The sequence below is a fragment of the Polistes dominula genome, unplaced genomic scaffold (genome assembly GCF_049000335.1).
Source record: "Polistes dominula isolate Pdom_NZ unplaced genomic scaffold, Pdom_raw_medaka contig_79, whole genome shotgun sequence".
In the NCBI taxonomy this organism is placed as follows: domain Eukaryota; kingdom Metazoa; phylum Arthropoda; class Insecta; order Hymenoptera; family Vespidae; genus Polistes; species Polistes dominula.
The window spans coordinates 6,011,028-6,024,449 of record NW_028300916.1 but is presented as its reverse complement, the minus strand read 5'-3'; the positions used below and the strand labels follow the sequence as shown (position 1 = coordinate 6,024,449).

Here is a 13,422-nt window from a genome sequence, read left to right as displayed (position 1 = left end):
CCTCAAAATATTAATTTAACAAGAAAATTCATTTGAATATATAACAATAATTCACAATTACCAATGACATGAATCATCTTTCTTAACTTTTGTGTTATAAGACGTGTATGCAAGATAGGGTTGGTAGGGGAAGGTTGGCGGGGGAAGGGAAAGGGTAGGATGTAATAAAAAAAATAAGAGTGAACATGAAAGAGGTTTGTAACAATTTACGACTCCTCATTCGTACGTTTTATTTTTTCTTTCAAATGCGTTACTAGGGATAATGATTTGCAATATTTCAAGTTTAAAATACAACAGTGGCGAATGTAATTATCGATAGTTAAGAGGAAACGATGAAAATCAGGCACACCTATTTTTTCATCATATGGTTTCGTCATTACGGATCACGTACACTCACCCATTCCGGATCTATTTATTTAAGTCAAGCAAATTAGGAATGATTTTCAACTATTAAATTATCTTATATTTCATGGTTAAGTTAGCCTTACGCCTTTGTACAATTTACAGATATAGCTTTTTAGATTTCACTTTCTCGTGCAGGATGAAATGAAACGAAATTATTTCACCATTTCTCTCTTGAAATTTCAATAAAGAACAAGAACAAGAACAAGAAAAAGAACAGGAAAAAAGGAAAGAATAATTAAACGAACTTAATCGTCGATCATTTTCATTGAACGAATGTATAATAAATTATGAATGAGCCTATTAACGAAAGAAACAATTCATTCATTCATCTCGCAAAGTACATCCCTTCCTTGAAACAACACAACAAACAAACAAACAAACAAACAAACAAACAAACACTAAAGACGTAGAACATACAATTCATATATATATACGTATATATCTATATATGTATTGTGAACAATTATACCATTTGTTGTGTAATCATTTATCTCGAACGTTAGTAACATTTACCAAACGGATTTCTGGAAAAATCGATAAAGTCACGAAAACAATTATTATAGTTTAATGTTTACAACTGTTCTCTTTTTAAGTCAGATAATAATTTTAGTATCTAATTTTGTTGAAAGGGAATCTAAAGAGAGAAAAATACGGGTCCTAGGACAGAGTATAATGGGGGAGGGGAGGGGTTCTTCCTAGTGAGATTTTATAATAGAGTTACGACAGAAGTAGTCTCTCGCGAATTGTCGAGGATTTTCTTTCCTTTTTCTTTTTTCTGTTTTTGTGTGTGTATGTTGTTGTATTCGTTCTCTTTCTCTGTTCTCCTTGTAAAAGTGGAATGACTTTTAAAAGTAGGCAAGCAGCTAGTCGGTAGCTGGTTGGTTTGCTACGGGCAATTAGACTGGTCATCTATATATCATCCCAGGGAGGAGAAACTATATAGAAGTCCGAGTCTTCGTAGATCGGTTGATTCCTTCGCGTTTACTTGGACTGTTCCATCCACGTGCATCTCTCCGAGGAAAGAATCCTCTCTCTTTCGTACAATTCGATCGTTTATAGTGATTTCTATCATGATTCTATGTGTGAGTGTTTCTTTCTTATTACATTGTGATTACTTTTATACTATGATATTTCTTATTTGATTTTCTTTTAAATAATTATCTTTATTTGTTTCATCCAATTTCATTTAGCCCAATAATTTATTTGTTATTTCTATCCTCTTTTTTAGGTATTCGTTTTAACATTGGCTAGCACTGTGTTAGCTCAAACCGATAATTCGACTCGTTTGACTCGTGCTCCTCAATCTGCACAAATCAACTACGATGATCCAAGTGGTTAGTTTATTCTTTGCCTAAAACATTGAAAACAATTTTGTGTTATAAGAAATATTTAATAATTATGTCAAACCATAAGTTTTATGAATGTTAAATGATTTCCTACATTTAAGGCTCGAAAGTGAACTGGAAATTCTACGCTCCTTACAATCAACAACGCACTCACCTGGAGAATCCTCAACGAACCCAACGAGCCGAGACTGCGGTAACTCAAGCGCAAATCCCATCAGCGGGTCAACATCATCAACAACGTTTGGTCCAGCCTCATCAACCAACACCAATATCCAATTTGGTATCAACACAACCGGAATACAAGTCTTATGCATCCGTACCAATACATATTAAAGAATTGATACTACAAACGTACGAACCACAACGTCCATACGTTGACCCATCGTCATTTATTTATCAGCAAAGTGAACTACTACCAACGCAACAAACTAATTCGCGTGCTGATTTTTCTCATCGTAACCAATACGAAGCACCCGCTACGAAATATCAATCAATCGATGACGCCAGATCTGCTTCAACTAATTCTTATTACAATGATGATTCAGCTAAATCACAAGGAAGAATTGATTATAAACAAGACTATGATCAACATACTCAAAATACTCAACAACAACAGCAACAGCAACAACAACAACAACAAGAACAACTTCAACTTCAACATCAACAGGAACAGCAACAACAACACATTATTGGTATTACTGTACCGGTAGAAACTATGCCCGTTCAACCAGCACCTAAATTGGTCATCGACAAGAGTATGCCGCAAGAGATTCAACAGTTGTTACATTACCAAGCTCAGATACCCTATGATGTCATAGCTAACAGAATAACTTACAGACCAAAAACCCTATTCATTCCAAAACCGATTCCGGACGATTCTAAAGGATCTTATTACTACAAGAGTAAGATTTATTACATGAAAGACGATAACATAGACGAAATTGAAAACACCAAACCGGTCGAAGAAAGTCAACACCATTGATGATCATATTTTTTTTCGTTATTTTCATATTTAATGTCATATTTTAATCGAACGGGACGACATTGAGCAATCCTTTGATAGCTCGCTCGATCATTATTTCTTTTCCTTTTAGTTTATATTTTTTAATAAAACAAAATTATCTCTCCTTGTATCATCTTTTTTACTCGGAAAATGTGAGTGTAAATTGTTTTCTTTCTTTTTTCCTTTTTTTTTTTTTTTTATACTTTCTTTTTGACAGAAATTATAAAAAAGAAAAAAAGGAAAAGGAAAAGGAAAAGGAAAAAGAAATAAACGAATTATTTCCGCTCGTCGTTGTCTTGCGAGATTCGCGCGCGCGTAATTCCTTTCGAATACTTGCTTCCCCTTTTTTTTCTTGACTTTCACAAAAAACCATATGATTGACGTTACGAGAGCGTTAATTAACTTTTAATTATCATCTAATCATTACTCGAGTTATTTTCCATGTACTTTCAAAATTACTCAAATTCACGCTGATGTTTGTTTGTTTGTTTGTTTGTTTGCTTGTTTGTATTTTTTTGGTTTAATTTTCAAATATTTTAAAAATTATTTTTTTATGTAGATTTTTATTTGTGATGTAATCAATAAAAATATCGGAGATATTATTAATAGTTTAACATTTCTCCGGATATGAAAGATAATGTAAATCGATCTACTTTCGCATGGCCTTCATGGTCTCCGCAAAATAAGTTTACCACCATATCCATTGGTTCTTACACGCAATTCTACCACTTTCGTTTTTACTGTTCTCCAACAATACTCGACACTTTTCTGCCACTCTCTTGTGATCCATAATTTGTTCTCGGCTTGTTATCTACATACCAATGGCTTTTGTGCTCATTAGATACACTCGACGAAATGTATAATAATAATTATTTGTCAAAGATACGCTTTCCATGTTTTTCTATTCAAAAAGTTCAACATTTATGCACTCAACTTTTATGTTATATTATTTTATATTAGTTGTCTGTAATAAAATATCTTTTTCTATTTTCTATATTAACGGAATTTTTTGTTAACAAAAAGTCGAATTTAAAAAAATAAATTAATGTTTGATTTAAATGAATTTCAGATCAATGAAGAAAATTAATTGAATTATTTTGATCTCTTCTATTTATTTATTTCCTTTTTCAATTGAAATTAATAAACAATCAATGACCATGTGCTTGTAATAAAATTAATGTTTACAAAGAAATATAAATAAAATGACTACTTTCCCCGATCACGAAGCTTATATAAAATTGAATTCGATGTTGACACAACAAACTGTATTTTTATAGATGCATCTTATGCATCATTATGCATTGTAACCTTTGAATCGTATGGGAAACTAGCATCTACACGACATTCCACGATGATTTTATTGCAACTTTATCTACTCTCTACTATCACCTTTATTTCTCTAACATTTATAATTCTTATCGATACTTTAATCGATTTCAAAAAAAAAACAAAAAAAACAAAAGAAAAAACTTCGATGCTACTTTGAAAATGTTTGTCTTTTTTTTATTTTACTTAGTTTTAATTTTTTTTTTTTTTTTTTTTTAATATTATTCGAGCACAAATCGTAAAATGAGATTACCTTAGAACGGAAACTTTCGAACTGCATAGAAGAAACTTTCACCGTGTACAACTATGTCGCATAAGCCTCTTTTAACGAGTTACTATTGGAAAAAAAGAAAAAAAAACTAAAAAAAAGGGACCAACGAGTTTAATTGTAAGAAAAATTAACAGAACAGAACGTGTTATAAAAAAAAGAAAACAATATTTTTCCCAATTTTTGTTAACTTTCAAAAATACATTAGAAAAAAAATTGAACGTGTGCAGTAACTTGCGTGCAAATATTCAATTTTTTGTTGCATAAAAAAAACTAGTAATTTAATTGGATAATAATCTGTAAAATTTGATAATCCATTTCACGGAAGAAAATTTCCTTCTTCAAAAAAAAAAAAAATAAAAAATAAAAAGAAACGAAGCACATATGTCAAAAATGAAAAATATGTCGATTTATTTAATTATTCCATTAAAATATCTAATCCGTAAGATAAATTACAACACACAGTTTGATTAAATATTTATCATGCGGAAGAAAGTTGCATATTTATTTACAAAAAAAAAAAAAAAAGTAATAAAATATATTTCAAAAGTAGTTACCACTCTGATTTGATTTTTATTATTATTTGAATTTTGTCGTAGTTGATTTGTTTTCAATGTTGCTAAAGCTTGATCGAGGACATTGACGCAGGAAATTGTAATCGATATCTCGAATGCTGACTGGGAAGTCGCGTATACGATAAAATGGGCAAAATGGAGGTGGAGAATCACACACATCCCCCCGATTGGAGTGAGTTCATGCTCGGCCCCCTTTTACATTCACCCGGGTATAAAATTCTTCTGGTGACCGCGCGCCCGCTTCAGAAACACTCCACCCTTTTCAACGCATAGACACACCACATTGTTTTCTTCTTCTGCACCATGAAATTACACGTAAGTAATTAATCGCTAATTTGTATCATTTATTCTATATACATTTAATCATCCACAAATTCAACTTTCTTATTTCTTACTTCCCCATTCATTTTCTTCTAATTTTTGTTTGTTTTTTCGTTGACTCATTAATTTGATTCACGTTAATATGCGAAGAAAATGCGAGAGTTTATAATTTTCTATCATTTTCTTTTTTTTTCTTTTCTCTATGCAATTACATTAATAATTAGACGATTATTATATTATTACAAGTTAATTCAATTTGGTTTGAAAAATGTTCAACAAATTGAGAGTTTGTTGTTTCTTTATTTTCTTTGACTTTACTCGTTGGATGTAATTGTGTGTTATAATAATTGAGTAATTATTATAATATACCTGGTGAGATCTTTTCAGTTTTTCTCTTTTAATTGATTTTTTGAAATAGTGTGTATACGTATGTGTTTATGTTAGTATTGTATTCTTGGAAATTAAGGACTTGCAATTTCCTTTCTGTGTAAGTTATATTTCAATTTAAATTACATTTAATTTAATCTTTCAATGTAGAAATTTATTAAATATTATTACATAGCAATAATTATATAATATTATTGAATATAAATAATATAATATAGTTACGTTCAAAATTCAGGTTTATTGGGATAAGAAAATACTTTTGTACCCCTTTTCCCTCTATAAATGAATTTTCTTTCAGTCATTAATATTCATAAACGTTTAGCGAGCAAAAAAAGTTTCATAACTATGTATTTTATGAAAAAAAAAAAAAAAAAACAAGAAAATTGTCATGGGGTGTTTTCTTTATTTCTTTTTTTTATCGTCTAATCATAAGTTAGGTGTGTCTCTATCGAAACAATTTATATTTAACTTTCTAGTCGAACGATTAAACACGTTGCTAATACCTGTGATAAATGTCCACGATTTCGAGATTAATACTTTCGTTCGTTATCATTTTTTTTGTTGTTGTTGAAATATTTTCTTTTTCTTTTCTTTTTTTTTTTGTAATTTTATCTTATTCTCACGCTAGTTTTATAATACCTCGATAAGGTATAGCAATCTTTTCCTTGGCTCCTTTTTCTTGGCTAATATTAAAACTAAGCAGAAGTTGTGACGACTTACACTCGACTTCAAACTTTCCCTCGACGACGACGACGACGACGACGAGAAAGGAGACCATGCTTACAGCCATAGCTGCCGTACAACGTAACTCTCATGTTAAACCGGCATAAGCGTAATCAGCCGATCAACTTTTTTTTCCATTACTTTTTCCTTTTTATAAACTCAGAGTTAGATAATCGATTACAATTGACATTAGATTGAACGAACGAATATGATAATATGAAATATATATTTGAGATGAAATTTATAATCATTGAAATTATTTGAAGATTTTCAATCGATTTTTATCTTGGGTTCGAACAGGTTTTGTTACTGACCGCCCTTCCGGTATGCCTGGCACAATTTACAATTCAGGGAGCCAGCGACGGGAATCGAGTATCTCAAGGTCTCAAGTATAGTGAGGAGAAAGGGATTGAATATACTGACCAGAGTGGTAACTATTATTCTATTTTTAGCGTTTCTATATTTCTCTATATTAATTTGAAATAAATGATCATTTTATTGAAAAGAATAAATTATGTATTATAATAAATTCATTGATTATTTATAGAATCCTTAGGAGCAGGAGATTTTACTATCCAAGGAGCAACAGATGGTAATTCGAATTTCCACATCCAAGGAGCAACTGACGGACACTCAAATTTCCAAATCCAAGGGCCATCTCAAGGTGCGATTTCGACGTTCAACGTCCAGCCACCTACAGATGGACACAGTCAGTCGGTTATTAGAGGACCATATGACGCCAATCAGGCAGCTCAATCTAAATCTCTTCAATATAACGACCCCAGTGGTATAGACAGACAATTTTTTATCAATTTTGTTCACCTTATAGAAGAATTGTTAGAAAAATCAATTGAATTTTTGTCCACATAGGTTTGAGAGTAAATTGGAAATCTTATGGTCACGACCGACAATCAAGATTACGTCAACCACAAGCAGAACCTCATTACGCTGAGCAAACAGCATTGCCAGCTCCCCAACGAGCAGCACCACCACCTCCTCAACACCATGCTCCAGTTCACCCACCAATTAACCAACCATCTTACAGGCCCTACAATGATGCACCAGCTCAGATCAAACAATTGCTTCAATTCCAAGCACAAATTCCATATATCAATGCAATTCCTGAACAATTCAGGTATACCATGAACGTTCTATTTAATCAAACAGTTTAACTAAATTCAACTGAAAATGTATTTTTTCATTTCAGATATGATCATTTGGCAGCTGCCCAGGCCCAAGCTCAGCAAGTTCAATCCAATTATCAACAAGAACAATCGGCAAAACCAGAATATCGTGGATCGAAACCCCGTGGACCATCCAGACATCGAAGACAAGCACCTCAACATCCTCAACATCAAGCTCGCCAACAACAACCAGCTCAACAACCAGCTCAACAACCACAATATCAAAGACTATCTCAACCACCAGTCGAACCTGCTCCCCAATACTCCACCAATTTACCGAATAATTTGCAAGCCCTTTTGAAATATCAAGCACAAATACCCTACAACATAATTGCAAATCAAATTAGATATGTACCCGATAAACCTTACATACCGCAACCGATTCAACAACAACCCAGTGCTCCAGCCCAAGCTGCTGAATATCAAGGCCAAGGTGATACCTATCAAAGTCAAGCCAGCACGTACACCCAAGCACACATAAACCCATATCAGGGATATCCTCAAGAACAAGCTGGATATAATCAGGGACAAGGAGTTCGTCCTGTTACTGAAAATCAGTACTGAATGGAACGTCTGTGAGAAATTATTGTAATAGTTTGTTTAAAAAAAAAAAAAAAGAAGAGTCGATTGATTGATTTTTTTTCTTCTGTCTTTACGTTTTTCCTCTTTTTTGTTGTTTTTTTTTTTTTTTTTTTTTCTAGTAATTTTTGATCTACTTTTTCTTTATTATTAATTAAAAAACAATGGAAGTTCGTATGTCGTTAATGATTCTCAATGTTATCAATCACAGTATAATTTATTATTTTTATAATTATTATTATTATTAGTATTAGTATTATTATTATTATTGTTATTATTAGGGTAACTTTTGAGTTATATATAAAAAAAAAATGTTTCTTCTATTTCTATTTCTATTTTTTTTCTATTTAATTTTCATCGCAAATCAAAGGGACAGTAGTAGGAAATGTATGAGTATTTTGATTACGAGAGTAATTGTGTGTGCATCATTTGTTTTTTCTTTTTTTAATATTAATATATATTTTGATTATTATATTACTCACGTTTTTAAATAAAATAAAAAAATACTTTAAATGACACGTATCACGTGTTCATATGCGTGAATGGTGGACACGATTGTTCGATATCCTTCCGTTTTATTTTATTCTTATTTTCATTTGCGAACACAATGTGTTCATACGTAAAAAGACATATTTTTCCTTGAATTTTTAATTAACTCGATGATTTATTATCTTATAAAAAGTGCAGATTCGAGTCGCATAATCGTTCACAATGTTATATACTTTCGATTTGGATCGTTATCGTAATATCGAAGTTGATCATTTCTATAAAAATTTATTTGCAAATAAATTCCGAGATAAAGATTACAATCTATGTCGACTGTCTCGTTCATTTTTTATTATTATTATTATTATTATTATTACTTTTATTTCACGTTTGTACAGTCACTTAACGTTAGATATTTGTCGATGGAATTATGTCAGCAGAGATCCTGTAAGAATATTTTTGAGAGACACCAAATGTCTCGTTCAAATAAACCGGTTAGATAAATAATAATGATTTACAATGATTATTAAAATATTGTAAGATAAAAAATAGATCGATTGATCTATAACGTTTGAATCATGCTACAGAGAACCAAACGTTATATGTATTAGTTAATATTTCGATTTATTTGCGTACCAAGATTATATTTAATTGCTAAAAGTAGTATTGGCTTATGATTACGTATGGTTAATCGTTTGTTAATATTTAGGAATTTAATATAAACTTTCACGCGACTCTGTAAGATTATCTAAACTGGTTCGGGTTATTAAAAAAATTGAAAAAATGAGTATTGCAAATAGTTAACTGTAATGACTTAACTTTGATTAAGTTATATATTTTGATTGTTTTCTTTTTGTTTAATGAACAGATAAGATTGATTACGTTTATGTGACAATAACATTATTACGGATACAATTACGTTAAAACGTTAATAATAATCCTAATAATTAGCTATGAACGTTAAATTGTTCTTTTTTTTAAAAAAGTATCATATATACAACTCATATGAAAAAGGTGAATTATAATAAATTATTTAAATATATATTTTTAAATTTCCTTATCTTCTCTTTTATAATGTTATAGAAAGATAGATCGTAATCGATAGGTTTCTAGTATCGTGTTTAAGTTTGCAAGAGTTTGCAACGGTCACTTTTCCTTCTCTCTTTCTCTCTTTCACTCTTTTTCTTTGTGAACGTGAAACGCTTCCTATCTAGTCCAGTCTCGAAATGTTTCTTTTGCCACACAACTCGGTCGTGAACCTACATACACGCATACCTACGCAATAAAAAGAAGTGAAATAGAAAGATAGGAATAAATAAAGAAAGAGGGAGAGAGAGAGAGAGAGAGAGATAGTTAAAATGATCTTTCACATAAGAAAATTTTCTGTTGCAGTTGCGTGCCCGGCGCCCGATCACTTCCTGACTTGATCCACATCCAAGTTACGTGATTCCAGTTGGGTGTGGGGTTACCTATGCATGTAAGTAACTTACTTTGCTTTACCTATACTAGAAGTTCGAAAATCTTGATAGAAAGAAAGAAAAGAAAAAATGCCACCTTCTGAATCGACGAACCGTGAAAGCTGGTGGTGGTTGGTTGGTTGGTTGGTTGGCCTATTGCTCGGTGGTTATCCTGCAAACCAGGTGCTAGCCCATATAGAAGTGAGTCGGCAAGGAGTTCGCAGTTTATTTCACGACACACGACACGTTCTTTACTAAATCGCCAATACTTTAAGATCATACGAGTGTATAAGAAATCATCAAGTTCACCATGAATTTCCTCGTAAGTTTTCTTTCCGTTCTATCTATCTATCCTTTCAAATTTGTGTTCAATTTAATTCTTCAATCTTCTATTTCTAACTCGCTCAAGCAAATCCCATAATACTTTCCTTCTCGAACACGGTGAAAGTATTTTCTCATCGAGATATTCACGATCGTTTATCTTTTCTTCGTTCGGTCAATTAACCCTTTCGCGAATATCGTTTGAGTATCGTTTGAGTATCGTTTGAGTATCGTTCATTTCCGTGATCGAACTACGTCCGGTTACTCTCGTATCTAACATATGAATTAGATTGCTGGTAATTAATTTTTTTTTATGTGTAAGCTTGCTTTGTAGATCTCATTCAATGATACGATTAGATCTTATTAGATTTGTGTTTATGTTTTTATTAGATTATTATTTTATATGTTATTTTGTTTGACGAATGTATATCGTTAACTTTCTACTTGTAGATATTTTTACTCGTAATCTGTCCTATTTACGTAACCGCCGATGTCCTCGGTGATCTGCTCGGTGAAGAATTGTATCTAGTTGGTAAGAAACTAAAAACAATCACCAAACATTTTGATATGGCACCAACTATTCCAGTTAAAAGAAAAATATTTCATTCTTAGATCATATTCGAGACAAGAGACAAACTCATGCACAGCAACAACAACAGATCAGCTATAGGCCGTATTCTCAAGCACCAGCACAAATAAAACAACTTTTAGCATCCCAACAACTTCGTAATCCTTTGGTACACATTCCCTCACAACCACCACCACAATTAGCAAATGGACCCAGACAAGAGCCAGTTTATCAGAGCCAAGCTCAAGTGGCTTCCTATAGGCCAGAAGTTCGACTAGGTTCGGCACCACAGCAACCATCTTACAAACAAATTCCGGTAGCTCCAGCACAATACAGACCACCCGCAGGTGCTGCCCAAGCACCTCAGGCTCGTCCTCAATACCAACCTGGCCCACTTCAGGGTAATTATCAGCCACAGGCACAACCACAACCACAATACTCAAAACAATTACCCTCGGAGCTTCGACAATTATTGCAAATCCAAGCTGGATTACCTAATGCCATTCCACATGGTCGACAAGGTTAATTCTTAACAAAGGATTATCCAAAATTTGTATCCTTTTTTCTTCTATTTTCAATAGCTTTTCTTCATGCATGCTATCAATTTTCATTAAACAAATAAATTACGATCTTTCAAGGAATGTGCTATTAGAAGGGAGGTTCAAATGTTTAATCATCAATTCATTGTCATCTTTATCACGCTCATTAAAAAAGTAAAAACGATTTGGAATTTTATAGGTAGTATGATTTATTGTCCTTTTATTTTATTGTTTCCATAATCCATTTCTCCCCAAATGCATCGAAATAAACATATACTGGATAATCTTGAAGATTCGTACCGATGAATATTTTTAACATATAATAAATCTGTACGAATTTTCGAAATATTAATTAACATATTTTGAGAATTTTTTATAAATATAATAATTTAGTAAAAACTTCAATGAATTTGATGTCATTGTATGTTGGATGAATGTAACGTTTATGGGGTATCACAAATAATATCTTTAAGGAATGACTAATAGACGTGGTTGAACGAACACAGGTGCTCTCGTATCCTAGCTCGAATTATAAGTTTGGGTGGAAGGGAAGGGTCTCTTAATTCGTCACTCGAGGAATCAAGGTATCATCGCGAGCACCGCAAAAGAGGGGCGTATTTTGCGTACGACCAGGCTATGCCCTTCTTTCCATTTACCCCTCCCCATTACAATTCGGCTGACTGGGCTGGCTGGCTTAGCTAGCTTAACCTATGTGTATATACATATATGTGTGTGTGTGTGTGTGCGTTTCTTCTTCCTCTTCCTTTAGCTAGCACACGCCCGAAAACGGACGGCGTGCAGTCACACCACCCCGCCCCGATTTTTACCTTCGTGTGCATCCCTTCTTCAATGCATCCCTTGATGCATCCCTCACCGACAAACAGGGAAGAGGATTAGCGAGTCCATTAAAGTCGCGGACTCTATTATCCGGAGGGCACGGCCACGGTGACATCAACCGCCCTTTTCACTGGCGTAGGACAAACCTTATTTCTTTTTTCCCCCCTTATTCTTCATTTGTCATTTATTTCCTTTACTCGATCTAATCATTTTTCTTCTTTTTTTTTTTTTGTATAAATTTAAAAAACGTTCTTCATAGTTAACAACATTTATTTAATCTCTAATAATAATTATTATATAATGTTTGTTCACAATTTTATTAAATCCACATCGAATTACATCTTTTTTTTCTTTTTTTTTTATAAACAAAATAAAAATTTGTTTAGACGAATATTTCGAATAATAATTTTCATTCTACGTTTTATTTTGTTAAGGTTAGGGAAAAAGGAGAACGCAAATAGAAAAAAAAAGTAAATGGCGCCATTGGTAGTATGAGATGGGGGGAGGGAGGGGGTCATAGAGGCAAATTACAAAGGGAGGATTACCGGCAGCTGGACTACCAGGCATGCATCTTTCTTTCTCTTTCTCTCTCTCTCTCTCTCTCTCTCTCTCTCTCTCTTCTAGGTCCTTTTCGCGAGCTAGCGAGCCATCCACGTCACTCAAGAGTCCTTTGTCCTTCGACGCATTGGTAACATAATTATCGGAGTTATAGCAAGCCAAAACCCAAGCCTTACCACCTAAAGGGGCCGCATGTGACGAGCGGTTAGGTACTGACACCACCCGTATACATATATGTGTGTTTATATGCCTTTCTGTTCACTTTCTCTACACGCTTGTGACATTTTTATTATTTTTATAATAATAAATTAAAATTCACAATTTATTATTTCATTTTACACAAATGCTTTACGTATGCGCAATATGTAATTTCATTACACACACACACATTTCTACAATTTTTTATCTTTTAAGCAATTATGAAACCTGACATTTTGATTTTATTTTTCTATACATTTCTATTACTTAATATAGTTTAAAATAAAATAAAAACTAGCGATAGGAGAGAAAGAAAGAAGAATAAAAAGACAACTAAAATG

The 13,422-nt window shown here is 32.6% G+C and overlaps 3 protein-coding genes across 3 annotated transcripts; all 3 read left to right on the top strand.

The window, feature by feature from the left end:
* Nucleotides 1-185: 185 nt before the first annotated feature.
* On the top strand, nt 186-3,807 carry LOC107067160 (uncharacterized). Its single transcript, XM_089170846.1, has 3 exons — nt 186-194; nt 1,634-1,739; nt 1,853-3,807. Exons 1-3 carry the CDS (start codon nt 186-188, stop codon nt 2,731-2,733), a joined length of 996 nt encoding a protein of 331 aa, XP_089026972.1. The 3' UTR covers nt 2,734-3,807.
* A 1,317-nt stretch (nt 3,808-5,124) lies between these two features.
* On the top strand, nt 5,125-8,110 carry LOC107067055 (uncharacterized). Its single transcript, XM_015322217.2, has 5 exons — nt 5,125-5,238; nt 6,655-6,784; nt 6,902-7,141; nt 7,225-7,489; nt 7,562-8,110. The coding sequence occupies exons 1-5, from the start codon at nt 5,227-5,229 to the stop codon at nt 8,100-8,102; spliced, it is 1,188 nt and encodes a 395-aa protein (XP_015177703.1). The 5' UTR covers nt 5,125-5,226; the 3' UTR covers nt 8,103-8,110.
* A 2,260-nt stretch (nt 8,111-10,370) lies between these two features.
* LOC107067057 (uncharacterized) lies at nt 10,371-11,475 on the top strand. The gene is made up of 3 exons (XM_015322219.2): nt 10,371-10,382; nt 10,832-10,913; nt 10,994-11,475. The coding sequence occupies exons 1-3, from the start codon at nt 10,371-10,373 to the stop codon at nt 11,473-11,475; spliced, it is 576 nt and encodes a 191-aa protein (XP_015177705.1).
* Nucleotides 11,476-13,422: the final 1,947 nt, after the last annotated feature.